The 26,820-nt window shown below is 32.5% G+C and overlaps 1 protein-coding gene across 3 annotated transcripts in view; it reads left to right on the top strand.

Moving 5' to 3' along the window:
• Window positions 1-26,820, top strand: part of sba (six-banded) — a 283,639-nt gene that overhangs the window by 161,199 nt on the left and 95,620 nt on the right. For all 3 annotated transcript variants that reach the window (XM_074171590.1, XM_074171589.1, XM_074171591.1), the window contains exon 5: window positions 19,580-19,721. In XM_074171590.1, coding sequence (XP_074027691.1) covers window positions 19,580-19,721 — 142 coding nt within the window. The remainder of the gene's footprint in view (window positions 1-19,579; window positions 19,722-26,820) is intronic.

Here is a 26,820-nt window from a genome sequence, read left to right as displayed (position 1 = left end):
CGAGAGTTTTTTGCCAGTCATCGGACATCAATCAATGTTGTTTATTTGATTATTATTATGGTGCGACAAAAGGGACTTTTAGTAAATGACTTTTCCGTGTGAATATACATCGTTGCGCTGTTTTTGTTTAATGAATTGCCAACACTTGAATTAATGCATTCGAAATATTAAAAACGCAATTGAAGCTTTTTTATAATATATGGAGTCATGATAATGGCTGACAAGAATCTGGTTTCATTTCATAGTCGCAAGGTGGATATGTTGACAAATGATAAACTTTATACAAATCAATTATTTGTTTACCAATTATGGCCGACAGTGCTAATTTCAATTATTCAGAAAATTGTATAGTCGGTAAAAATTAACACTTGAATATCGTCTAATATTCGGATAAACAATGTCGGATTTTCAATGCTCACATGTTTAGTACGGAAAATCAACACGATCACAATGCCAATACATACGTATCCGTTTCCATTTTTCATTCTCATTTATTTTTAAACAATAAATTATTCTCCCTAGATTTTTCCACTTCATTAGTGTAACTGAAGAATCAATACCAAATTCCAATAAATTGAACCCAAAATCGATTAGTAAACAAAATCATGAAAAAATATTGTCAAAGTGTTGTATGACAGTGATTTATGATCTTTATTATTCCTGTAGAAGCAAATTCGCAGGTATAGGAAATATATTGAGTTATATTCAATTACCTAAATATTTAAGTGGAAATGAAAACGGTGTTTTCATTACATCAAACTTGATGAATGAACGTAATTCATTAAAATATGTCGTTATACAGCTATAAAAATAATTTCCGTGACTTCACAATACATGTCAATAATAATTAAGAGACATGTATATACTACACGTAGTTTTACATTATACATCATTGTAAAATGTATTTTCACATCTCAGTATTACATGAAGAATAGATGAATATTACTTATATAGTTACTCTGATACTCTGAAGGAATTCGATTTTCAATTATCGGAAATCATCAGCTTCATGTTGATGATAGACACTACCTTGCACTGACGAGTGGCCAAACAGCCCGGAACCGGTCTGCAAGTGTGTTCCAATAATTGAAAATCTATTGAGGTAGTTGTGTCGCCAACAGAATATGAAGGAATAACTTCAGTGAAGAATCCTGCACTGACACCTGTCGGATATAATCCAACGTCCTTCGTGGTATTAGCCAGGGGAGTAGTTATTTTCAGATAGGTGTCAGTCCATTAACCTACAGTGTAGGGAGTTGATACTGGCCTGAACGAATTGTTCTTTTAGATGATCTGAAAATTACTTGATGAATATATTGCAAATACTTTCGCATTCATGTGTGTTTACATAACTCATTTATGATTATATGAATACAAAAATATTGCGAAACTGGAGTGTTATACTTGATAATGGGGTTGAACCTAAAACCGGTCGTATAAATAAAATTAACTAGTGGTAATTAGACAAAAGTGTTTTTATTAATAATAATAATAATAATATTTATTTACCAAATCTTCTTAGAAGTATTACATTGAATATTGATTAAAGTGATATTAAGCACCACAAGTCATCAATCACACATATTAGTTAATTATTAATTTTTACAAGATTTGTTATGTGATTCATATGCAAAAAATACATATTTGATGTAGTTTATATTCTTCAAATACTGTAAAATTCAAATAATTATTTGAATGATTTACTGATTCTCTTGAGAAATTTTTAATGATGGTAAACTGAACACCAAATTTAAATAACGGTGAAACACTTTCGAAAATTCCTAGAAAAAAAAATCGGAAAATTTAAATGAAATCTGCTCTGGTCTATGAGATTGCCAAAAAACTCATATCGAGAATATAAATGAATTTTACTACTTCGGGCTCCCATTGTTTCATATGATTCGAAATCTATAAAAGAACAGATAAAATACAATAAAACGAATAAAAAAATCAAGATAAAATATGACTATGACCACAGAGTAAAAATAAATAAAAAAATAAAAAAAAGCAAAATATTAAAGAAATGAAAAATCAATAATCTTGAGAAATGTTACCAAATATGAATAACGGCGAAACACTTTCCAAAATTCCTAGACAAAAAAAAGATTTCGAAAATTGAAATGAAATCTGATCTGCTCTCTGTGATTGACAGAAGACTCAAATCGCGAATATCAATGAATTTCACTACTTCGGACTCCTATTGTCTAATATGATTCGAAATCTATGAGAGAACAGATAAAGTACAATAAAACGAATAAAAAGTCAAAATAAAAGATGAAAATGACCACAGAGTAAAAATAAAAAAAAAGCAAACAATTGAAGAAATAAAAAATCAATAATGAAAAATAAAAAATAAAATTATAGAAAATCAAGAAATATTCCAAAATAAGTTACTTCTCGACATTTCGATTATTAATATCCACAATCGTCTTCAGATGATGACGATTGTGGAGACTAACAATCGAAAGGTCGTGGAGTAACTTAGTTTAATTTTTTTCTGTTGTTTTTTAATTTTTCTTGTTTAAACTTTTTTTTGTTGATTTTTTATTGTTTAAATTTTTTGCTCTTTATTTTTATTCTTTTTTTTTCATTTCTTTTTACTCTGTGGTCATTTTCATCTTTTATATTGATTTTTGTATTCGTTTTATTGTATTTTCATTTCACGTTTTATTTCTTAATATAATGAATATGTTAGCTATTCATTCTAATTTTATTTGTTTTTTGATAGATTTCAAATCATATTTGACAATGGAAGTCCGAATTAGTAAAACTAACCAACGAATATCAATGATAAACGAGGCATATTCCTGATTGAATCTTCTAAATAACGTCATCATAAGGATGGAAGAATTCAAACGTTGTATTCAGTAACACTATTGGATAATGAATGCCACGCTTTAGGACTTTGGTATCAAAGATTTCTTAAAGATGTCCTCAAGTTGAATTTGACATGTTCAAAACAGCAAGTGATAACTAAAGTAGAGTTCATTTTCTCCAATCTTAAAAACGTAGTTTATTTATTTTTCATAGCTGCAAAAGTTATTTTTAATAGGTTTATCATTCGTGATTCTTTGGCGGTGTCTACTGACCACTCGATTTCAGTAGACACTCCCGGATGCAAAATAATAACGCGCACCTTTCGAAAGATAAAGAACAACGAATCGCGAAATGGCGCAGATTAATAGCCGAAAAACAAAAAACAGACGCGAAGATAAACATTCTCAAATAGGCCGAGACATGGAACAACGATAATTGAGCGGGTTATTACAGAGGTTAAAAACGTTTCATTGTTCTCGGGCTCGGGCTGTTCCTCTCTGCTCGCCCTCTGGTTGCTGCATGAATGCTTGATTGTCGAAGACCGGTTGTCATTGAAGTGATCACGATGCCGTTTCTCGTCTCATGCGGGTTAGAGGTCGCGAATGTGTTTCGCTTTTTTCTGATTTTAATCGATTTATTTCGCGGTGAAATGATTATCGTTTTAAATATCGAGGTAAGACTTGGTGAAGAACTCGGAAGAAGGTCATTGCTAAAATGTCACGAGTTACTTTTGGAACTCTTGATAATATTTACCATTTTCTTTAAGATTGTAGGTAGTACTCCCTCGGTACTGCTACATATAACTCTATTGTAGTCAAACTCCTGCATGCCACAATTTCTTGCATGGTAATTAGTTGTCTGGGGAGTAATTACTTTATATCATTTTGCATTAGTGTTATCCCTGAATGAACTTGGAAATCTTTTTCTACATCATTGCTTATAACATTCGCAAAGCAAGTGTTCTGCAATTTCAACGAATATTTCACAGTCCGATCCACCCATTTTTGGGATATGATACCTTAGCGGAAGAACCCTACCCAAGAAATTCCGTTTCCAGTCCTTTGTTCAATCCTAGAACTTGGAGATGATTTAATCAACCTTTTGACTTGTCGTCCTGACTCTTTTGCAAAAATATCTTAGTTCCTGTTATCGGAACTCTTTCTGCACGTGACTCTTCGAGAGTCCACCAAAGGTTCTGATCCAGAAAAAGGTGTATTGGCTTTTTCTGTCCCATTTTCTTCAATTGCCTTATGACTTGGGACCCACATCAAGGTTGCTTGGTTTCTCCCCACATGTTGTCTTTGGAAGGTTTTACAGAGCCAAGTAAGTTTTGATTCACGAAAAAGTTATTTACAGCTTTTAGTGTCCACACGTTTCTAGAGCATACAGTTCTGCCAGAAAGTTGATGGCGTTTCATCCTAAGGATATGGAGAGCTTATCTGTCACTCACCGTCGACTGTTTCGTTCTTCTTGATGCGGCTCGTACGATTCATAAAATTGGTGGATGTTTAAACTTCTCTTCGAAATCATGCCTAGCTGGCATAACATATGAGGGTTTCAAGTAGAGTACTTCAGTGGGATAAGATTCTGAATCGTCCTGAATCCACACAGATTTGTTACTTTCAGGTGGATTTATAAACCACTGTATGCTGGGAGCATATAAAAAAATCAAAGAATTAGAAATTTTTCAATGCCACTGTTTTAAGTTATGAAATGCAGATTGCTTTTAGAAGATATGTTACATAAGATTTATGCATGAAGACACCAGGGCTTCATTTACTCTCTGTTGATATATCTCACTGGGCGAGTAACTTGATGGCCCTTCAAAACATTTAAAAATGTAATATTATATTGTTAAGTTTTTTTTCTATCAAAATTTCGAAGAGCATGTAGAATACCACTTTTCTTCTCCGAACTGCCAAATCGAATAAGCGCCCCTTGAGTTCCTCGAAATAAGTTTTGATCTTTCGTTCAGTTTTTCTATAGTACTGTTCAAACTTATGTCTTTACTTCAGATTTACCACTTTACACTTGTATAAAAACATAGGAAATGTTTATTTCTGATTTTTCATGATGATCTGCTACCACATAGTACCTATCATATCAATTTATATTTTCTTGATTTTGCTATATGCAGTTTTTTAAGTATTTGATAAATGAAATTGAGAACGGATTATTTTGAGAGAGATTAGTTTTGAGGAAAACAGCAACTACAAAAATGGAATCTTTTTGCCACTGTATGGTAGATCATTCATAGAAGTTTCTTTCAGATACAAACTGGGACACGTACAAATAAATATATATGAATATTGAATTATATACATAAATCAATTTTTATCATTCCGTTTGTACACCAAACATCTGTAATGAATTGAATAAGTATATAATAAACTCACTCGAGGCATATGAACTCTACATAGGTACATATCATGCATCTATCATCGACATATTTTTCATAAATGTCATTTCAGAGTCGATTTCGTCGTTGAGTTCTTCCACTTTTTCAGTACATTCAATATATATTCATAGAGCGGCTCCGTCAGCTCTCCGATATGATCATAAATTATTTATGAATAGCTGAAATTCCGCTTCAGAAATCCTGCTTTCTCGAAGATGAATTGAAAATGAAAAAATCGCACGACGATATTTAGCGTTGGCAGCGTATTTCATTTCTTTTTTTGTCTTTTATTACGAAGGAGATTTTCTGGCTATGCTTTATTTGGATTTGGATTTAATTAAAAGATATTCTCTGATTGAAATTGACTTATTCAATGGATTTTGGACGTTATTGGTGACAGTGTTAAGAGGTTCCATGTCAATTGTGAGATTGAATTAGATGATTACACTGTAGTCTCTGATGTAGACATCTCCATGATGCAACTCGAACATGTTGTATGTTTGACTATAAATCAATATTTTAGAGGATAATGATGAAAATACTGAAAACTAATTTACAAATGTAACTTATTTATGTAACTTTTTTAAGTTATATCAATAATCATGGAGAAAGCCATAAACCACCATATTATTAAATATTTGGAAACCTTTAACATCTTGAGAGCGTACATCAATTTGGGTTTCGTAAACAAAGATCGACAGGCGACCTTCCATCGTATGTCACCCATATTTGGAATAACGCAATCGAGAAACATGGAGAGTCAACAGCTGTTGCGCTTGATATTTCTAAGGCCTTTGACCGTGTGTGGGTGGCATGAGGGTTTACTTGCATTTTTGTGTATGGCTCTCCAGCTTCCTGATAGAACGCTTCCTGCAAGTGGACATCGATATATACCTCTCGAATAGTTTTACCATCGACGCTGGTGTTCCCCAGGGATCCATATTGTCACCAACCCTCTTTTCAACGACTTATTGGTAAAAACAATAATCAAATATGTTGCTTTGCTGACGACAGCATCATTCCATTTGGATTCCAGGATATCGGTTGCGGATTCATATCTTCACCGGCTGCAGGAGGTTGTATTTCTTAATAAGGATCTAAAGGTGGTTTCGAAATGGGGTGAAAGTAATCAGGTTCAATTCAATGTCACGAAAACCCAGACATCGCCTTTCTCCAAAAAGATGAATGTCTCCAAACCGTATATACCTAATAATGTCAGAACAGACAATTCCGTTTTCTGCTTCGATAAGTTTGTTGGGAGTCATAATGGACATCGATATGTCTTGGCACAATCATGTCGCTGGAATTGCAAAGGCTGCTTCTCAAAAGCTTGGAGCACTGTTCCGAACCAGAAAACTGTACACACCTCAGCAACTTTTGATGCATTATAAATCTCAGATGAGACCTTCTTTGGAGTATTATTCTCATGTGTGGAGCTTCGCCCCTAAGCATCAGGGTATGCTGCTGGATTCGATACAGAAAAGAGTCATTTGCCTGATTTGAGACACTAACATCACTTACAACCTTCATATTCATATTCGGGGACATCGAAGGAAGGTTGGAAATTTGTGTCTTTTTTTTAGATACTTTCACGGGAGGTGTTCAAGTAACTTGGCATATTTGATTCCACCAAGAGCGGTACATATAAAAAATATGCGACGGAGTGTGACTGCTCATTGTTTTGAGGTTCAACTCAATACACCTCGAACTTCAATGTTTAAGAACTCTTCCATTTGAAGAATTACGTTTATGTGGAATAAACTTCCTGAAACGTTTTTTCAAATGAATTTAATTTCCAGCGATTCAAATCCAATGTGAATTGCTATTTTCGCACAGGCACTGCTCTTAGAACACCTAAAGGTTTTTTCTGTAGTGTTTGTGTTCTATCCTTGGAAAAAAAATACTAGTGACGGATACCGTACGAGTACTTTTCTGTCAATTATAGGGGGATGGTTTTTGTTTTTCTGTTTTCTATAATAATGCTAGAAAGCTTATTCCAACATAGCATTTTTTACAAATTCAACACTTCCGCAGAGCACAATCTTCAATTTTCAACTCAGTCTATTCGGCATACGGCCATCGCATCGGGAAATCTATTTGTCCGGCAAGAGCGTACTTGTAATGAATCAGGAATGGCACTGAATCAAGATAACCTTCACCCGAGTAAACTTGAATAGTGACGCCAAGGTTACAATTAATATTTCACGGCATTTTCCTTTGTTCAATAGACTGAGAATCAAAAGGGTCTTTTATTCCGTTTGATGAAGTCCTCGGCAGTCATTCATTTCGTTCAGATCATTCTAGCAGATGTAGGTATGGTTTGAAACTTAAAAAGACAACTTCGATTGTAAATACTTTGAATAGTATCGGAGAGAAATATGTGGCTAAGACTATATCATATAAGATATTGGCTAGTGAAAGCAGGCCCTACTTTCACATACAGTGTATCTGACTTCTCATGAAAACACCCCCGTATCTTCCGTAATATTCGAGGTAGAACGATGAAACTCTCTGAACCAATGGAAATGCTCAACATGCACCTACCACCTGAATGGGGTTGGCCAAAGTGATATACAGTGTCCGCCACTCGCGCGGATTTTTCAGGACTGGTAGTTACGAATCTGAAGGAATTTTGAGCCTATTTTGCCCCCTAATATGTTTTACCGTAAGAATGGGGTGTTCCATCGCGAGTGGCAGACAGTGTATATCACTTTGGGCAACCCCATTCAGGTGGTAGGTGCATTTTGAGCATTTCCATCAGTCCTGAGAGATTCATCTTTCTACCTCGAATATTACGGAAGATACGGGGGTGTTTCCATGGGAAGTGAATATGTATATGTTGTATATGAATATACAAAAATTATGGAAACTAATTTATTTCTTTCATGGTTATTTTCACTTAAGGAACAAGAAGTGATAATCACTGGGTGCCAATCCTGTTCTATTAACAAATGGAGTTTATATTTTACACTGCTTTCTTTTCAAGAGTTATTAGCAATATTCAATAATGAAAATAATACTGCAACAAAAATATTATGAGTTCGTGATAACCTGTAAATTGGACATACGAAATAGAAGAAATTTGAAATACTTACCAATAATTTTCTCATGCGTTGATTCAGAAAGTAATTGTAGTGGCGGCTCCGAGACATCAAGCTATTATTACTAATGTTCATTCACTTATCCATAACTTTGCAATATTTATTATTGAAGAAATTTCCCCTTCACTCTATCAACACCTGGTACAACCAGATAAACTTGTTATGGTTTCGGAATGATCTTTGTAATTGTGTTCGAAATACCCCAAACACAACTTCAAATTGTCGTTTACAATATTCCCCGTTGAGTGCCTGTCATCCTTACAAAGCCGGCATTTCCGTTCGTTTTGCTCGATCCAATTTAGCAGCGTTTCATAACGCCCGTTTTCGAATAGAAAACAATTCCACGGAGCGTGAGTAATTCGGAGTATTTCATTTAAAATATCGTTCGCGAAAAATCTTGTCCTCGAGAAGAAAATAGAGAAAATTCTCAGTGAATAGACGGTCGCTCAGAGCAACAACACAGAGATCGTGTCGTTTTGTCTGTAATTTTCCGGTCGCTGAACGATATCATCGTACAAATGAATTTTTCCTCCGATTCCAATGTCGGAAAATGTATGAAAGAAAGGAAAAATTTGAGGTAACTACTTCTGTTGAAGAACGTAACTGAGATATATATGAATAATTATCGGATTGAATAAGTCAAAAAAGGTGAAAAAAAGTTACACATTTACTTTACCTGAACCATTCTGTTGAATCTCCTGTTTTGATTCATAGGTATCATTGACCCTCCGCAATCTCGATCTTCAAATTCATACCGTATACCATTCTGTAATCCTCAGTTTGCTACGTCCTCTTAGATCCAGTGATCACCTACCTCGCGGTTGTTTTTTTTTTCTGTTAGCACACCTTTCGAATAGGTACAGGACCTGACCAACAATATTTTTTTATTTTTTAGGTTGTAATAATAACTATTATTTTCCTTTGTGGAGATAAGAGTGGAAAGGGTTTATGAGTATGAAACTAGTTCATAAATAGGAGTTTCATTTGTTATTTTATTCCCGACTAGAAGACATTTATTTCTGTTCGATAAAAAAATATCTATTTTGTCAATTCAATTATTTGACAAATATAACGCCACGTTATTATCAAAGTGTATTCTGAGGAATTTGTGTGACGAAATTCTAAAAAAAAGAGCTCATGTACCGCTAGAAAATATTAGGAAGAATGTAAAACAAAAAATTCAATATATTCATCCAATGGATATGAGACAAGAAGGCGGAAAAAGTTATTGAGGAAGTTTTTAAGTATGTTTATCATGGATTTTCATCAAGTATCAACCAATCGCATCATGAAGGATGATGAATTATTTTTCAATTCAATAAATAATGAATTCTGAGAATTATTCGCTACTTTCCTTCTGCATGCTACATACATGAAATACAAATTGTCGTAAGCAAGTTTTTAGAACGATTTCGAACAGCAGTCAAAGATATTTCAGTAATTGCTGTCGAACATGTTTTATTTTTCTGGTGGTATTAATTGCATTCTTCATTATACGTTAGCAACTAACGATACGACTGAAACGTTGATATCGCCATCGATAAATATTGATGAGTATTTACACATTTAATTATGACATGCGAACGAAAGAATCCAACGGACAAGATATGATGAGTAGAGCTGTAAAGCAATCCTGTTAAATTAGATATTTGTCGGGGCCTTCATTTATTTATTATTATTATATATTAAAATTGAATATTGAAATTATTTATTGAAATATTTATTTTCGACGTGAGACTTTTTGACTTTTTGAGAAACATTCATATTATTTAACGAACACCAGTTGCAAAGAAAAGAATTGCTATTTTTTTAAATTTCCAAGAGAGGGAATTTCAGTAGAGCTATTCAAATTCGAGTAAACGGTAAGGGATGTAGTAAGTTGATTGATGCCAAATGTGCGCATTTTACCAGGTACATTCAATCGAATGTCTGTCTGTTGTTTTCCGAGATGAACGGAAAAACAAAAAAAATCATAACTTCTGGCTGTACCCCCTTCATTCTCAGAGAAATTGGAAATCTGATACTTTGCCACGGATACTTGAAATAGATTATCGATTTATGTTCATAAACCTTTTATGAAAGGTGTCGTTCGACGTAGGTCACCTTCAACTTGGAAATTTCAAATATAGACCTGTATTTTTGTTGCAGTTTTTTCAACGTCGCTAATATCTCTAATATTTCTTTACTTTCTGTTAGAATTCATTCAGAACCAGTGAAAAGCGAAATACCATTCAGATCTGAAGGAAAATAGTTTTTTTAAACTTCCATACAAGGTCACTCAACTTTGAAATGTCAATTTTGGACCTGTTTCTTTTTGTTAGAATTTTGTACTCTTTGTACCAAAACTAGCTCGTACGACCATCGAATGTTCCCATGGCACAAAGTATGAACAGTTTTCCAATATATCTGAAAAAGTTCTAGAACTAGTATGAAAAATAATGCAATGAAATGTTCAACGGATCGGAAAGGAAAATAAAAAGGGAAAACTCACTACATGGGCTGAAAAGTATCGGGTCTAACACATAAATGGCGCTAGTCTTATTGCATTCACCGCTTTTTCAGTTATTACTAACCTTCAAAACATTTCATGATATTCTACTCATAAGAGTGACACTACTTTTGTTATTTTCGAAACAATGGATCCATCCACAAAATCGTGTTAAATGATCGAACAGTGAAATTGCGTGAGTTAGCTGACATTGTAAAAATATCAAAAGAACGTGTTGACTTTATATTGCATGAGCATTCAACTATGAGACATCCCTATTCAAACTGGGTGCCGCGCAAGCTCACTGTTAACGAATATCTTGAGAAGGAAAATACCATCAACAGTGAATATTATATAACGTTATTAGAGCGTTTGAAGGCCGAAATGCGAAAAAACGACACCATTTGAAGAAAAAGAAGGGGCTGCTTCATCAAGACAATGCACAGAGTCACAAACCAATGAATGCGATGGCAAAATTGCATAAATTGGGCTTCGAATTGCTCCATATTCGCCATTTTTGGCTCGGTAAGAAATTTTACTCGAATGAAGAGGATATTGCTGAAACTGAGGTCTATTTTGAGACACAGGAAAAATCGTTCTACAAAAGTAGTATTGAAATGAAAGTGTGCCTTTTTACTCGAAAAAGGTGTGGGAATTTTTCATGAAAAGTACCAAAAGTTCACTGCCACAAAAGTTAGGGCAATTTGAAATAAATATTGACAGCGTACGCAGCGCCCTTTAGATATTACATGAAAATTGAAACGAAATTATGATTTCCCACGTCAAAAAACCCAGGTACCAAATTTCGTGCGAATAACTTATTTTTTGCAAAAGTTATTTTTAAAAAAGGAAAAAGTCAACACCCTGTATCTCCGAAACGAAGCATTTGCGGACACAAGTTTACGTGGACTTTTGTTCTTAAAATTGTCTCAGGAATACGTCACTTGAATATTTTGACCTACTTATGTCACACCCTGTATATCCGCTACTAATAACTCAATATTCAACATTTTCATCATCATACACTTTTGATTTTTTTCTAGTGAAGATGTCATGAGTATGTCTATGCTATAATGAAGTAGAGAAGTTGCATGGTGACATTTTCGAATTCAGAGCTCTTCGCATAATGTTTCTGATTTATGAATACAGCCGATAAGATGATTCGTTGTAAAACGCGTGTGGTTGATGACGTTTGTCATCGATCGAGTGTAATTAACCGGATTAACTACTCTGCTAGTTACGTATATTCTTCTGTTTATCACACCTTTTATTCGACTCGTGAGAAAATAAATTATTAACCGGTTCATGAGAAAATCAGGATAGCCACTTTTTAGACGTGTATAAATATTAAAGCCTAACTAGTGTGAATTAATCCGGAGACTTAAGACATATTAAAACACTGATAACTAACTCGGTAGCAAGCATACAATCTGTATATATCATCATCACCTGGCGTGTGATAATTTAAAAAAAAAAACAAGTTTTTGACTAGGGTTTCAGTGAGAAAATTTTCTATAGATCAACATATCTTTTGCGTGGAATATGTATGGTACATCTATTCATACGAGCATGTAATTTGATAGGTATAATGAATCAAGTGTATTTTTATAGTATAACTAGCTTACTCGGTAAACGTTATTTTGCCACATGAATTATTTCTATCAGAACAATATCACTTACAAATGATATTAATCCTTAACGTTATTCCATGTTTAGCTAATACAAATAAACTGGATGGTTGTCCACTCTCAATAGCCTGTCACGTATAATTGTCCGTGTGAAAGCCATGGTGTGCTCAAATCAACAGACGGACAGTGTTGGGAATTATTAATAGTCATAGCAAATGCCAATCTAATTGGAAATTGCACACGTTTGAAATAAATTGGCACATCTGTAGGTATAATACGAATTCGTGGATTTAATATATTTTCATCTCGGAACTTGCCATTCAAAATACTGGCTTCGATAACGTTTTTTATTATTTTTTCAAAGACGAATCTCGTGCCGTTGCACAGCTGTGGTGGATTTAAATTACGAAACGATCGAACGTTCATTTGTAAATTATGCGGTGGCAAGCCTGGCAAATCCAATAAGTTCAAAAACTCATTGGATTTGTCAGAATTGCATTATTCACAGCTTCGGTTGCATCGCAAAATTATTCTACGTTCGATAGATAAACAATAATAGTGGCCAAAATCTGTATATAGAGTGAGATAATGCTTGTTGTGTGAGAGAGACAGGAGACCGGCTTCGTTATCATCCCTACTCCGTGCTGTTTACTGAGAGAAAAGTGACACCGGTAGACGCCTGACAGAAATAACAGAACTGATCTATGAGATCAATGATCTGAAATGGCTATCAAAAAATAAGGGTTGGTGATAAAAGGGTACAAATTGATGGTTATTTGTATTTTCCAATGCAATCATAAAACATAAAAACAACATTTTTTTTTCAAAAACTTTGAAAAAAAAATTCTGGATGGAGCACCCTCATCACTTAGGAGTATGAAAAATAGACTTAAACCTATTCTCAGACCTACAGAATATACATATATAATTTAATAAAAATAGGTCAAACCGTTCCTGAGGAGTATGGCAACTAACAGTGTGACACGAGAATTTTATATATTAGATATTTTTTCATTTTGTCCATAAGGCATGAAGAGAGACATCATCTTTTTCAAGGAAACGTTTCACTCTTTACGTTTGTAGGTTTATTTACTTTTTCATTTTATTTGAATCTCGTCTTTGGGGAACTCTTACGATATCAAAAAGAAACAAATTACACATAGTTTCTATATACTCCAGAGGTTTCATTTCTCGGAGATGTATTCTAACAAAAGTTGGAAATAGTTTAAATCTGTTTAAAATCTGTTTTTCCGTTAATCAGCTGTCGCCCCCATACGAACGACAACTCTCAGAAATTGAGAAACTTGTGCGAGCTAAGAACTAACGAGGTCTTACCTTTTAACGTGTGATTCCTAACACGGTTGCAGAATCATTCCAGCTTCAACCAGATAAATTTTCTCGATAAAAATATCTGGTCGAGGCGGGAATCGAACCCACGTTCTTCCGATCGTGAGTCGGGCGCACTACCACCGCGGCCGATTCCACAACTATAGTTGTAGACTAGTAGACTGAAGTATACTGGAATTGCATTGTGTTCGGTAAAAGGACATCAAAGGAGAACAGGCTATAGTTATGAGGAATTGGGTTTCAGTACGTGTATCATATCTCTGATGAGTTCTATTTTGAAAAGTCTGCATGAATGATTTCTTCTAGCGGCTAATTTGTTCTGTATGAAGTTGATAATTTTCAATATGATTCAACTAATTTACATTCCATTTAAATTTTGATCATATCAATCACTCCTCATTGTGATATCTACTTTGCAATTTATTTGTTCTGTGCACAAATTTAGTCTTCACATAATTTGTTTCAATTCAGATGATAGTTGATTTTTATCAACATTACATTATTAAAATTATCATTGAGTTCAAGTTGCCGATGGCATAACCTAAAAAAAAAAAAAGAAATTACTTGTTCTACAAACTGTATTATAATATAACGAAAAACATTCAATCCAACTCAGTAATCAAAAGGTATTTTTGTTCAGCAGCAAATGAAATACATTTTACATGAACACAATTCAACTATGTGGTCGTATAAATTTGTTCTTTGAGTAATATGTTAATTATATTCTTGTGGTCGTAGAGTAATGATACCTCAATTAAATGGTTCGATGTTTGCGACAAGATAATTTGAATACATATGTGCGATCTGTAGTCAAAGTCAAAATTTTTCTGTGCTTGTTTATGAGGCAATTTTTTATGTTTCATAACGTATCAAATACATTCAGTCATATCAGATTTTTTTTGTTAGGAATTATAAGAATCGTTGAACAGACAATTCAGTGTATGGAAAATTCGTTTCAAATATGACAGAAAAACACTTGATTTAAATTTTTTGTTTTTGATTTAAATACAGCGTTGACGTTGAGTTAAAGTTATCAATGAACAATTTAATTCATGTATAACTCAAAATTCTGTATTGATGAATTGTTTCGTTTGTTGAATTTAAATAATACATGGATTGAATTGTTGACAATTTAAATGCGGCGCTGCTGTCTAACGGAAGTTTTTCATACAATCATCAAGCACGTTATAATTCAATTTGGAGGGTACTTATCTATATACCAGGTATGTTGCCAAATTAGATAAGGTTATTGAAGATACCGCTCGATTCTAGCACCGAATCAAAATTATCATTAATTACATGAATATTATGAAGAATTCTCTTTATAATGTCATTTCCCACATGAATTTCATCCCAACACTCCTATATATTTAATGGAGTATAACATAATATGAATATTATTTTCTTGGCCGTTTCTAACGACTCTTTGTTGTGGGGTTGTAATGCTAGCCCTGTTGCTCCTTTCAAATAACAACGTTACGACATGATACTTTGTGTTTATTGAAAAGCCACCCTTCGAAGTTTATTAACCAGTTCATAAATCGTGTTAATCGTCAAAGGAACTGCTTTGGCGAAGCCATCTCCAGAGGTCAATATCGGTGATAAAAATTAAACTCAATTTAGACTGTGAAACGATTAATCAACGGTTTTATGCAAATGAAACATATAACTTGTGAATGAATGTTTTATGACTTTTGAGTTTTGAAATATATATCAAGCGACGTCGTTACTGAGAAAAGTGAAGTTCAATCCGAAATTTCATAGGAGAATTACTCAAGTATTTTAAGGCAAAAAGTTCATATAAGCATGTCTCTGCAACGCTTTCGTTTCTATGATACAAGGTATTGAAAATACTGGGAATTTTCCAAAGAAAGGGAGGAAGCAAATATATCCAGAATAAACTTTTAAAAAAATGTATTGTGTAGATCATACAAAGAAGTAACTTTCATAGACAAACTAGAAGAAGAAAGCCGGCTCGAAACAATTACTTTCATATAAACATTGAATTACACGAAAGAAACAATGATTTCGAAACAACTGTTTTTATATGAAAATTGAATTATACAAAAATCGCTTTTTCCCTTTCGGTTTGTATACTCCAAATATTTTTTATAGAATTGAATCAGATATCATTCACAGGATTACTACACAATATTATATACTATATATACTAAATATTTACTATATATGTGCGAAAAATAGTATACTATCGGATCAAATATCTTTCACAGGATTGCTACACATTATAGTATACTATATAATATACTATAGTATACTACATATAGCACATATATAGCATATTTATTATTAGTCTAATCAACAAGTTCAAAAACATGAAAATTAGAGATAAAGGTCCTAAAAATATGAGCGACAGCTCATTCCATTCGGAATCACCTCTAGAAAAATGCTTTTGACGGATTTTGGTGCAGGTAAAAAATTGCAATTGTTATTAACAAAATAAGATTTAAAAAAAATGGTATTTAGTTTTTCATTAATAACTCAAAAAATATTAAAATTTAAGCAATTTCGAAAAAAGCTCGTTAAAGAGGAGGAAATTTCCGATAAAAAAGTCCCAACTCCCGAAACTCTCCATTATTTATAATTTTAATTTGGCGTTGAAAATAGGGTTCCGCGCGGCTGTTACGGCATGCGTGCGCTGCCGCTAAAGAGTTTATCAAAAGAAATAATTGTTTTATAACTTGAAATGTCATTTTAAAAATTTGAAAAAAATCTAGTATCTTCTTAACACTTGAATGAATCGAGTCCCGTAGAAAAAAAGCTTTATCACCATTTTTCAAAAAGTTATTCATTTGTTAACTAACAAATTTTTTTCCCAATCTCCGTTGGCATAAATAATGGAATAAAAGGTATAAATAATTGGCCAATAAATTTTAAACTTCGTTGAGCCCTTTTGTTGTAATTTGTAATTTGTTCATTAAATTGTTTCAAACAAATAGAGAAATTAAATATTTTTGAAAAATTATTTTTGGTAGGTATTTTGTTGTCTAGAGATAATTATGATTTTTAATTGTTCAAAATCGATTTTTTTATATTTATATTATATTTATATTTACCAACGTTATATTTTTTTTATATATAGCTGTTTTTATAATTTTTTTCTGCTCCAGAAAAAATATAACGTTGGTCAATATTTGTTTATAACAAATTGTTAAACTACTAAATAAAAAAATATTTTTTGTCAAACTATTTAATAGTGTGTATTATGATTTTTAAAAGCAAAATTATTTCCTAACTAATTATTTAAACAATCGAAATATTCTATTGAAAATTTAAATTAAGAAAAAACTTTTTTTCAAATCATAATTATCTCCAGACAACAAAATAGCAACAACAATTTTTTCAAAAATATAGAATTTTTCTGTATGTTGAAACAATTTAATAAACAAATTACGTAAAGAATTCATATCCTATGTTAATAACTGCCACTGTTTTTTTCAAATTTTCAAAATGACTTTTTATGTTATAAAAAAATGATTTCTTTTGATAAACTCTCTTTGCGGCAGCGCGCGCATGCCGTAACAGCCGCGCGGGACCCTATTTTCAACGAAAATTAAAATTATAAATAATGGAGATAGAGTTTCAGGAGTCGGGACTTTTTTATCGGAAATTTCCTCCTGTTTAACGAGCTTCTTTTTGCTTAAATATTATTATTTTTTGAGTTATTAACGAAAAACTAAATACCTTTATTTTTAAATCTTATTTTGTTAATAACAATTGCAATTTTTCACCTGCACCAAAATCCTTCAAAAACATTTTTCTAGAGGTGATTCCGAGTCGAATGAGCTATTGCTCATATTTTTAGGACTTTTATCTCTATTTTTCATGTTTTTGAACTTGTTAATTAGACTATATACTATAGTATACTATATTGTGTAGCAATCCTGTGAATGATATCTGATTCAAATTTAAAAATTGTAGGAATCAAAACCCAACAGCTATGTATGTTGGACAACCTTACATAACCTTACCACACCTTATCTTACATAACCTTACATAAAAGTTATTTAGCGAAAATAATTCAATCTTTGTTAAAGGAATTTACATAATATTGAAATTCTATTCAAGATATACATACATATATACACGTATGGAAATATATAGAGGATATTTTTATCTTTACAACCGTGTAGAATTCAATTTTCACTGCTGATTTTTTATCAAAGCTTCACTGGTGTTGTCAAAAAGTTCCGAGGTAAAAACCCACTTGACGGCGGAATAAATAGTTTTATATTCAAATTTTATGCACCCTCCTGCATGACAAATTCAATGATTTTATCTGTTCGCGCCTCGTGTTTTTTTTCACCCGCGGAAAGACCAACGATACGGAAACACAACAATCGTTGTTTGATACAGTGGAAGATTTTAATTTAGTTATTCTTTTATTTCAAATTCAACGTTTATAAACACTTTCACGAAGAGATTGGATATATCACGAACATTTTTTAGATGCAAGACTTACTGAAGAATGTACTGAACCAAGGAAGGGTTATCTGATATGTATCGATGAATCAATACTTATCATCTTATTTACTACAGCGTGGATGCATTCTTTGAACCAGTATACTCATACCAAAATCTGTTCATGCCATGCACATAATTTTTATTATTTTACGACCCTACGTAAAATCGTGCAGTTTATTGAAAAATGAGCATTATTTTTTCTAAAAATTCTGAATCTAATCTAATTGTTTCAGTTTACTAAACATGCAACATACATACATTTTTTGCAAAGTGAAATAATTGAAGCGATTGTTGGTATTTTTGATTATATAAAATTGAGAATGTGTTTACAATAACTGGTAACAATTTACTTCGAAATTTTCACTTTAAGGGTTTTGCAAAGATCTCAACACTTTTCTCTAGACCTTAGCTATAAAATGTTGAACATTTTCGCAGTCTATAACCTCAAAAATTATTTATAATGGCCAGTTAGGCCTAATTCAATCAAAAAAAATTAATATAGTTTATTGTATGATTTTCACTCTGAAGGGTTTTACAAAAACCACGACACATGTTTCGCTATGCAATAGCTTGCTCAAGCGTAAACTAAAAGTTAATTCTCAAGTTACTAATTCAATGTCTTATTTGCTGATTCAACATTAAAGTGCTGAATGTATAAAAAAATAAATAAAAAGCAGCAAGTAATTGAAATGCTTCGAAATTTTCAATGAACGAATATTATTCTGGACATGGAAATTTAACGTTTCAGAGTTTGAATAAATGTCAGTTCTATTGATTTCAGCCTTATTCCTTGTTACTTTCGAAAAATTATCATATTCAGATTATTGAACAACTTTTATGTTCTTAAACTAAAAATCTTATCATGTTTGTGAATGCTCGTAACAAATCAAATTGAGAACATTTGAAATTTCAAGATCATTAGAAGTGCTAGATAATGAATATCGAGATTACATCAGAAATATAGGTCCAAATGAGCGATTTCAGAACATTTTTCCGCATCTCCATGAAAAATAGAATTCTGTTATTATCGAGTATTTCCATGTGAGTCAAGATATTGAAAAATGAATGGTCAGGGATATATGACAAAAATATATTGGTCAGATTAAACAAGTCATTAGAACTCGTTTCAACGAACATATCCAATTTCGGAGACCAGAACAATCTAGTGTCGCTCAACACGCTTTGGAGAATGACCAGTTGAGTACATGACACTAGAATTTTGAATACTTTCGCGTCGAGAAGAGTATTGAATTTCTGGTGAATGGGGAAAGTGCTTTTTATGAATTAATTAATTATAAATTTTTTTTCTTTGTTTCAGGTCGCTGGCAAACCATGGATTCTGATGCCGGACACTAATCCTGGTGATCTGACAAAATTATGCAACCACAAAAGAAAAATAATGGGGTTGGTATCTGCTGACTGCAAACCGCCTGATCACGTCAACAAATTGCAGCGAAGAGGTAAAACTTTTTTTTTTGTTTTCGTAAATAAATCGGCCCAAATCACGGTTCATCGTCGACTCTAATAATCTCCGAGGTCGGTTTTTTCTAGATATACACAATACGGAATTATTCCATTAGCATTATATAGATTTCAGCGCTTTGAAAGAGACAGTTACTATTCGCCCTTTTTTCGCTTAAAATATTTTATTTTTTAGCTGTGTTACTGAAAATTGCTAACAAAATTGTAATGATCTGCCGTCACTTCATATTTCAAGCTCTAGATAGCAAATCTTCGATTTGGGGTTTTACTTTTATTTATTTTCAAATAATTTGCTCGAATATTTCAACCATGGGACCAACAAGTACTTTTTTTTATTTTCGAAAAAGTTTGTCATTTTACGCCATTACTCAATACCTTTATGTTTCTAATACATACGTAAATATCGAACTGGCTTCAGTTTGAAATATTGCTTTTCATATCGGGAATACGGGAATAATAAATAATTTCAATAATACGGATAGATTTATATTATTGGCATTGTCGTATCTCGTGATAGAGAAATAACATTTCGTTTCTTCAGACAAACGGGGTAGATACGTTCTAACGTTCTCTACATTAATAATACGTAATGAACCAACTAATTCAACTCGGTCGAATTAAGTACTCTATACATTCCGACTTCAAACGACATATTTCATTTGCGAGATAACAAGAAATGGTCTTTTGCGAAAATACGCTACAAAGAGACAAATTTATATTCCACAAAAGACTTCAGCGCGGCAGATGGCTGCTGAAATCTTTCCGAGATTAGACCAAAGAATACAAAAGGTGCGGAGAAAGGACAGGTGGTGACTAAGTTGCCGAGTAACGGAACTTTTAGAAAAAATCGAGTTTAGCGTCGAAGTTTCATTAAAGAAGTTTGATGTGCTTCGCATACAGTTATTTATCACCATATTATTTTATCAATAATGAAATCAGTGATACGTTTTAGTATTATTCAGTGTGCTGTAACGCATATACGTCGTTGAAATGCAGTATAAATTGGCTTAAAACTAGCTGAGATGAATCAGGTCATTGTTTACTTACAGTTCAGCTATGTATTACTAGTATTTAATATTTTGAACGAAAACAGATCAATTTATTATACATTTATTATACATAATTATAATATAATTATTTCGTATCATATTCACCATCATCATAGACTTGCGTTTTGTCAACATTTATAATATAATATATAATCTGTTGTCAAATACACTAGTGATTGTAACTATTGCGATCTTCATTTCCTCAGAACTAATTACCAATCTCAAATGTTGAGATTGAGCAAAAGGTATTATGAAACTATCTGTAGCTTTATTTATAACAAATCTATCTCTATGATGCCAAAATCATCAATGTGTCTGAAAGATAAGTATTGTGGGTTCTGGCATGGGATCAACACAGCGCACATTTCTACTTTTCCAAATTTGATGAAATCACGTTTTTCTATCACGTTTGATACAATGTTGAGAGACACATTACACGAGGATTACTAACTATAGGCTCTTTAATGTGTTACAACCAGTTGCGGAGAATCTCACTGAAAACTCGTGGAAAATATACTTAATGAATGTATCATGAAAGGAGAGTCGACTAATATTATATTTTTGTAAACTTTCATGCCACTCATTTAATCTAGAAGAGAAAACCCGTAGTAATCATATGGTGGTAGTTTAATTCAATGTCAAAAGATCAAGTTATTAGTTTCTCATATATATTCAACAAACTGCAGTTATAATTCCGATTGTTGTTGTTAGCCACGTTCACTTCTAACATTTCAAAGTATCACTTTCTTCGGCACCTTAGCCACTTCCAAAAATACTTGGAGCTTACATGTAATAGCGAGAAATGGGACAAGACGCGGGTGAATCCAATTGAGAGTGCGAGACGGCAATCGCTGAAAATTCGTTTGTTCTCTTTCTCTGCAGGCATTTTTTGTGTAATTCGCAATTCGCCAGACAGATACAAAAAAGTGCGTTCCAAACGGAGAACGAAGAAAATATCGCGCCGAAGCTTTTTCATTATACCCGATGAAGAGGGATATATAAAAGTGAAATAATTACACAGCGAGCATCCAGCTTTGTGAATGTGTTGTTAAAAGAGAGACTGAAAAATAACTGCTCGTCGTTTTGTGGACTATATGATTTTTTGCAATAGCGTACGAGAATATTCGGATAGGGGCAACAAATATGAAAACAAAAATCAAAAAAAAATTTGGTATGAGTATATTCCGCCGAATTTTTAATATTTTGAATATCAGTATTCCCACTTTAGAATAGAAACAGGATAAATCTGAGAGTTGTGAATTTTTGAACTCGGGTTTTAGAGCAGAAACTAGGAAATATTTTAAGGTTTTCAGATTTTTTTTATAATACTCATTTGACTTTGTGATTCAACATCATCTATCTTAATGTTTTGTATCAAAGCACTTAATGATCCAGATAGCAAAGCACAAAACAAATTTTGATTTAGGATCATGATTAAGTTCTATGGTTAAACTGCTAAATATATAATTTAAATATTGATGTTGTTTTCGCTCTTCTTCTGTGAGATAATATCATTCCCCATATTTTTGCACCACTGTGAAAGGTATATAGAGGAAAATTAATCACAATCCTACAATTTGTACAATAGAGCTGGATTCGTGAACAAAAAAACGTGTTTATGTTCAATTAATCTCTATCTAAAAAAATGCCTTAAAGCAATATGCTTCTTTCACCAAACTTGTTACACATATATTCACATTGAAAAAAAATTCAACAAGAAAGGAATATATCCGGATTAATATATCTATCAAAAATCAACTGTTATTTTTGATTGACGATCGAAAATTTGCTATTTATACTAAATAAAATTCATCTCCGGAGTATAGTATTTATTGTAGCCCTGAAGAGGGTGAGAATAATCGCCCGATATATCAACGTTAAAATTGTGAATACAGTAGTGTATGTTTCAATCCAATTGCTCATGAGAATACCACCTATACCTTTTGAATTGAGAAATTTTATCTCTGAAAATAGTCCGATGGAAAATAAAATTGTGACGATTGTGTCATAACTACTTTGATATCCACAAATAGAAACGAGAGAAATAATATCGTAGGAAATGTATTAAAAAAACAACGTTATCAGCCTAAACCTGTCTGTCTGGTACAATTTCATTTTTTTATTTAGCCCTACTAAAGTTCTTAAATCTACCAATCTCAGAACTTGATTTTTGAAAAAATGTGTTAAGTCATTTATAATAGTCACCTACGGTGCAGTCAACAAGAAATTCATTTTCTAACGGAAATAATTACGTTAAAAAGAGAGTTTGGGGGAAACGTATCCGAAGTTCAATTGAAAAATATCAACATTGAATTGATAATTTGAAAATTTTAAAGAAAATATAAATATCAAAGATTTGTTATATTTTTTGGAGAGTTTTTTCATCGATTGTTTTTGAATAACCCTCGTATTGATTGATCATTCCATCTTGTGAATAAACGTTTGATTAAAATTATAATACCCTCATTATTTTCAATCTATAAGTATTAGATCATTCGATTAAACAATTGATAAATATAGATAAATCTATTCGATTTCCATCTGAACGAGTTCAAGATGAAGGTGTCCACACTGTCTACAGTCAATTTTATTATTTGGAATTCCAGTATATTTTGTGGATCATTACAGTGTGGGTCAGATATTTGCCATTCATTGGCGGATATTCGATAATGTGTAATTGACGTAACAACGCTCAGTACTTCACATATAGATACTATGAACTGAAAATTTTTAAGAGAGGTAGTACTTTCATTATATTGTGGGAAAAGCGTTTTTTTAATCATTTTACGTCAGAGGTTCCAATTCTACCTACCGAGCTAAATTCTGTGTTTGGCGTAAACATCCTGCAGCTATTTTGGACATTTTCACAAATTGATGCGTTCATCAAATATTTTCAAATTGACTATACTTCTGACAGATTCCTCTTCATCTTATGGAGTTTCGCTTGTGAACTATTATAACTATCAAATCGTATTCCAAAGTACTTATATACCAGATGAGAATACTTTAATAGCTCACAAACAATTCGTTGAGACATTGTATGGCGCGTAGGATGAAATAAATGATCATGCACGATATAATGTAATTGGATTATATATAATGTCTTGACAATTATATTCGACTTGGCAGATAAATCTACGAGATTTCTATCTAAAGAAAGGCAATTGCCAAAAAAGAGTCCATAAAAATGCTATAACAATAATTGATTCAATGTAATATAATGTTCTTTATTCCACAAAAAAGGATATATCTACTTTTCAAATACAAATATAATCTACTATTTGGTTACCAATGGATATATTGTTGATATAAATATATAACTTATTTTATTAGTTGAAACACATTTTTTTGTACAGAAATCAATATTTTTTTAAGTATATAACCTTCCACATTCTGAAAAATAAACAAAGCTAAATCAATAGAAAATCTGCTGAAGTCTAATAAAGGGCAATCTGAAAAGTTCATCCCGATAAGTTACTACGTAATATAATCCACTGAAAAGTCTTATTAGTCAGCTTTCTTTAGTAGTCGACGTTTCAGAAAACAATCTTTTTCAGTTTTGAAAACCTGAATTTGACGTATGTTAAAAGAATTAGAGCTATTCATTTCTCGAGACGAAAGTTTTTTAAGTTAATTTCAGGTTTTGAAAATGGAAAAGGATTGTTTTCCGAAACGTCGACCAGTAAATTAGGAGTAGCGCCTTTACAGAACACCCCTACTCCTCCACTTTTACCGTCATTCAGTACACCAATCAGAAGCCACCGCACGTACAGCGGAAAATTCTAACCAGTAAATAACAAAATTGGTCCGAGCGCAAAATCCCATGTATTTTCTTATGAAACTAACCTTGTGGAACACCCAATTTGAGGTAGGTGTGTTTCGGAGAATGGGAGAGAGAAACATGTGACTTAATTGATGCAGGATGGAATGGGTATCGGAGAGATTCAAAGAGCGTGACCCCTCTTGGGACTCCGCCTCACCCCTCGGGCCCCCTGGTCACGTACCAGTCACGTGGTCCTAGTGGTCATCGGCAGCTGAGTGAAATTGAAATAAAAAAACTTATCGATATGAGAATCGAACCCAGGTCGTCTGCGTGGTAGACGTTGTCCTTAGCCACGACACCAACGTGGAATATCAAGCAATAACTTTTCGGGGTTAACTTTTCAGTTTTCCCTTTATTACACTTCAGCATATTCTCTCTTGTGTATATTTGAGTGCCAATATTAAAAGTTGAGTGAATTTAAAATTTGTTTCGTGATTGTTATTTTTTAATTATAGAATATATAAGTAAATATATAAAATATATCACAGACCTGTGATTGAGGTTGTAACCAATATATAAACATGCACGGCTATGGGTTAGTTATTTTAGGCATCAGTCTGATCTTTGTAAAAAATAAATCTTTGGTTGTGATTTTCTAATGATAGAAAATGAATAATTACTTTTCAATGGCATAATGTTGGTCCAATATTTAAAATGAAGATATCATGGAGGGTTTGAAGAATATGAATTTGTTTGGAAAAAGAATAGTATTTTTCTCTTTTTTTAGTCAAGCAAAAGGCTAAATCATCGTGAAAATTATCCTGATTGGAAGCTGCGTTACTTTCAGCGTCGATAAAACCGTTTACTTGCGGAGCTTAATCGTTGTGTGTGCGAGTGTGTATTTGTTAGTATAGTGGTATCCGTAAATTTGATTGGGGTCTCGTAAAATGCCGATTAGATAGCCGTGTGGAAAAGAATATCGAAGCTGTAGTTGATTGGTTCATGGTCTTTAATAGTTTATGTCAACTGTCAACCACAGCGTTTCCAACAATTCAGTTGCTAACTTGAATCGATTTGAACTTTTTTCTGTAGATGTTGCTACACGATTATTGACTTTTCAAACGACATTCCCTCAATCGTTCACATCTAATGTTAAATCTCCATGATCATTCAAATCAAAATTGAAAACATTTTTATTAACAGTCTGTAGGAAATTTACTCAACATTTAGTAGAATAAAGACCCCATTAACAAAATATAAGTAACTAAAAAAAACATTGTGGTATTATTGACAAACATCAAAATGTTTATGAAGTTAATTACTACAATTGGCCAAAATTTTTAATAATTCATCAAATTCATTAGGATTTGAATTCAATAGTTCTCTTATATTTGTGTGCTCACTAATAGTTGTTCAAATAGAATTGGGTAATTGTATATCAATTTTGTTCATTTATTTCATTTAATATGTGTAAAAATTATATATCATTCAGTATAACAACTATAGGAAACTCTAAGGACTGCCTGCGAGTGTGTGTTCGTATGAGCATATCTATGTGTATGTACGTGCGTAGATTATTCTTTTTATTGCCAAACAAGTATTATTACACTTATCGCCTACCCTTTTCTCATGTTTTCTGCAAAACCTATATTGTATATTGAATTGTCAAATAATTATAAAAAATTATGTCATTAAAATTGCTGGTGAATAACACTAACAGACTAGAAACTAGATCTTTAGGTACACCAAATCTCACTTTTTCAAGAGCAGTTATTTCATGTCTGAAATAACTGTCCTTGTAAAATTTCAGTCATAACCTTGTTATTGGAATTGAATTCCAAGAAGTTTTTCAGTCAAACTTTGAGATACGTCTGGAAGTTGCAGAGTGTTATATCTGGAATATACGTTGGCTGGGTTGAAGTTATGATGTCGCGTGAAATTTCGACATATGACGAAATTAAAGTGCAAAATCTAAAAGGCTCTGTCAGCTGAAATATTAAGATAGGCGACAAGGTTTTTTACAATAATTCTTGGACGATTAATGTAGTAGTATTCTTCACAACCTTAATGTGAATGTATATAGAGAGCTTCTCGAAAGACATTAATAATCACAACAAGTAATTATTTTATTCATATTTATTGACAATAAATTTCTGACCATAATAAACACAAATTTTGTCCAGCAAAAATTAAACTGTAATGTCCTAAAAATGAAATTAGGCATTGATGTGCGTCTTTTATAATACAATAAAAATCTCCGTGTGT

This window comes from Leptinotarsa decemlineata, unplaced genomic scaffold, assembly GCF_025532065.1.
Source record: "Leptinotarsa decemlineata unplaced genomic scaffold, Ldec_3_MD MMD2_tig00000026_RagTag_RagTag, whole genome shotgun sequence".
Taxonomy (NCBI): Eukaryota; Metazoa; Arthropoda; class Insecta; order Coleoptera; family Chrysomelidae; genus Leptinotarsa; species Leptinotarsa decemlineata.
The sequence above is the reverse complement of the archived record's forward strand: the minus strand, read 5'-3'. Positions and strand labels throughout refer to the sequence as shown.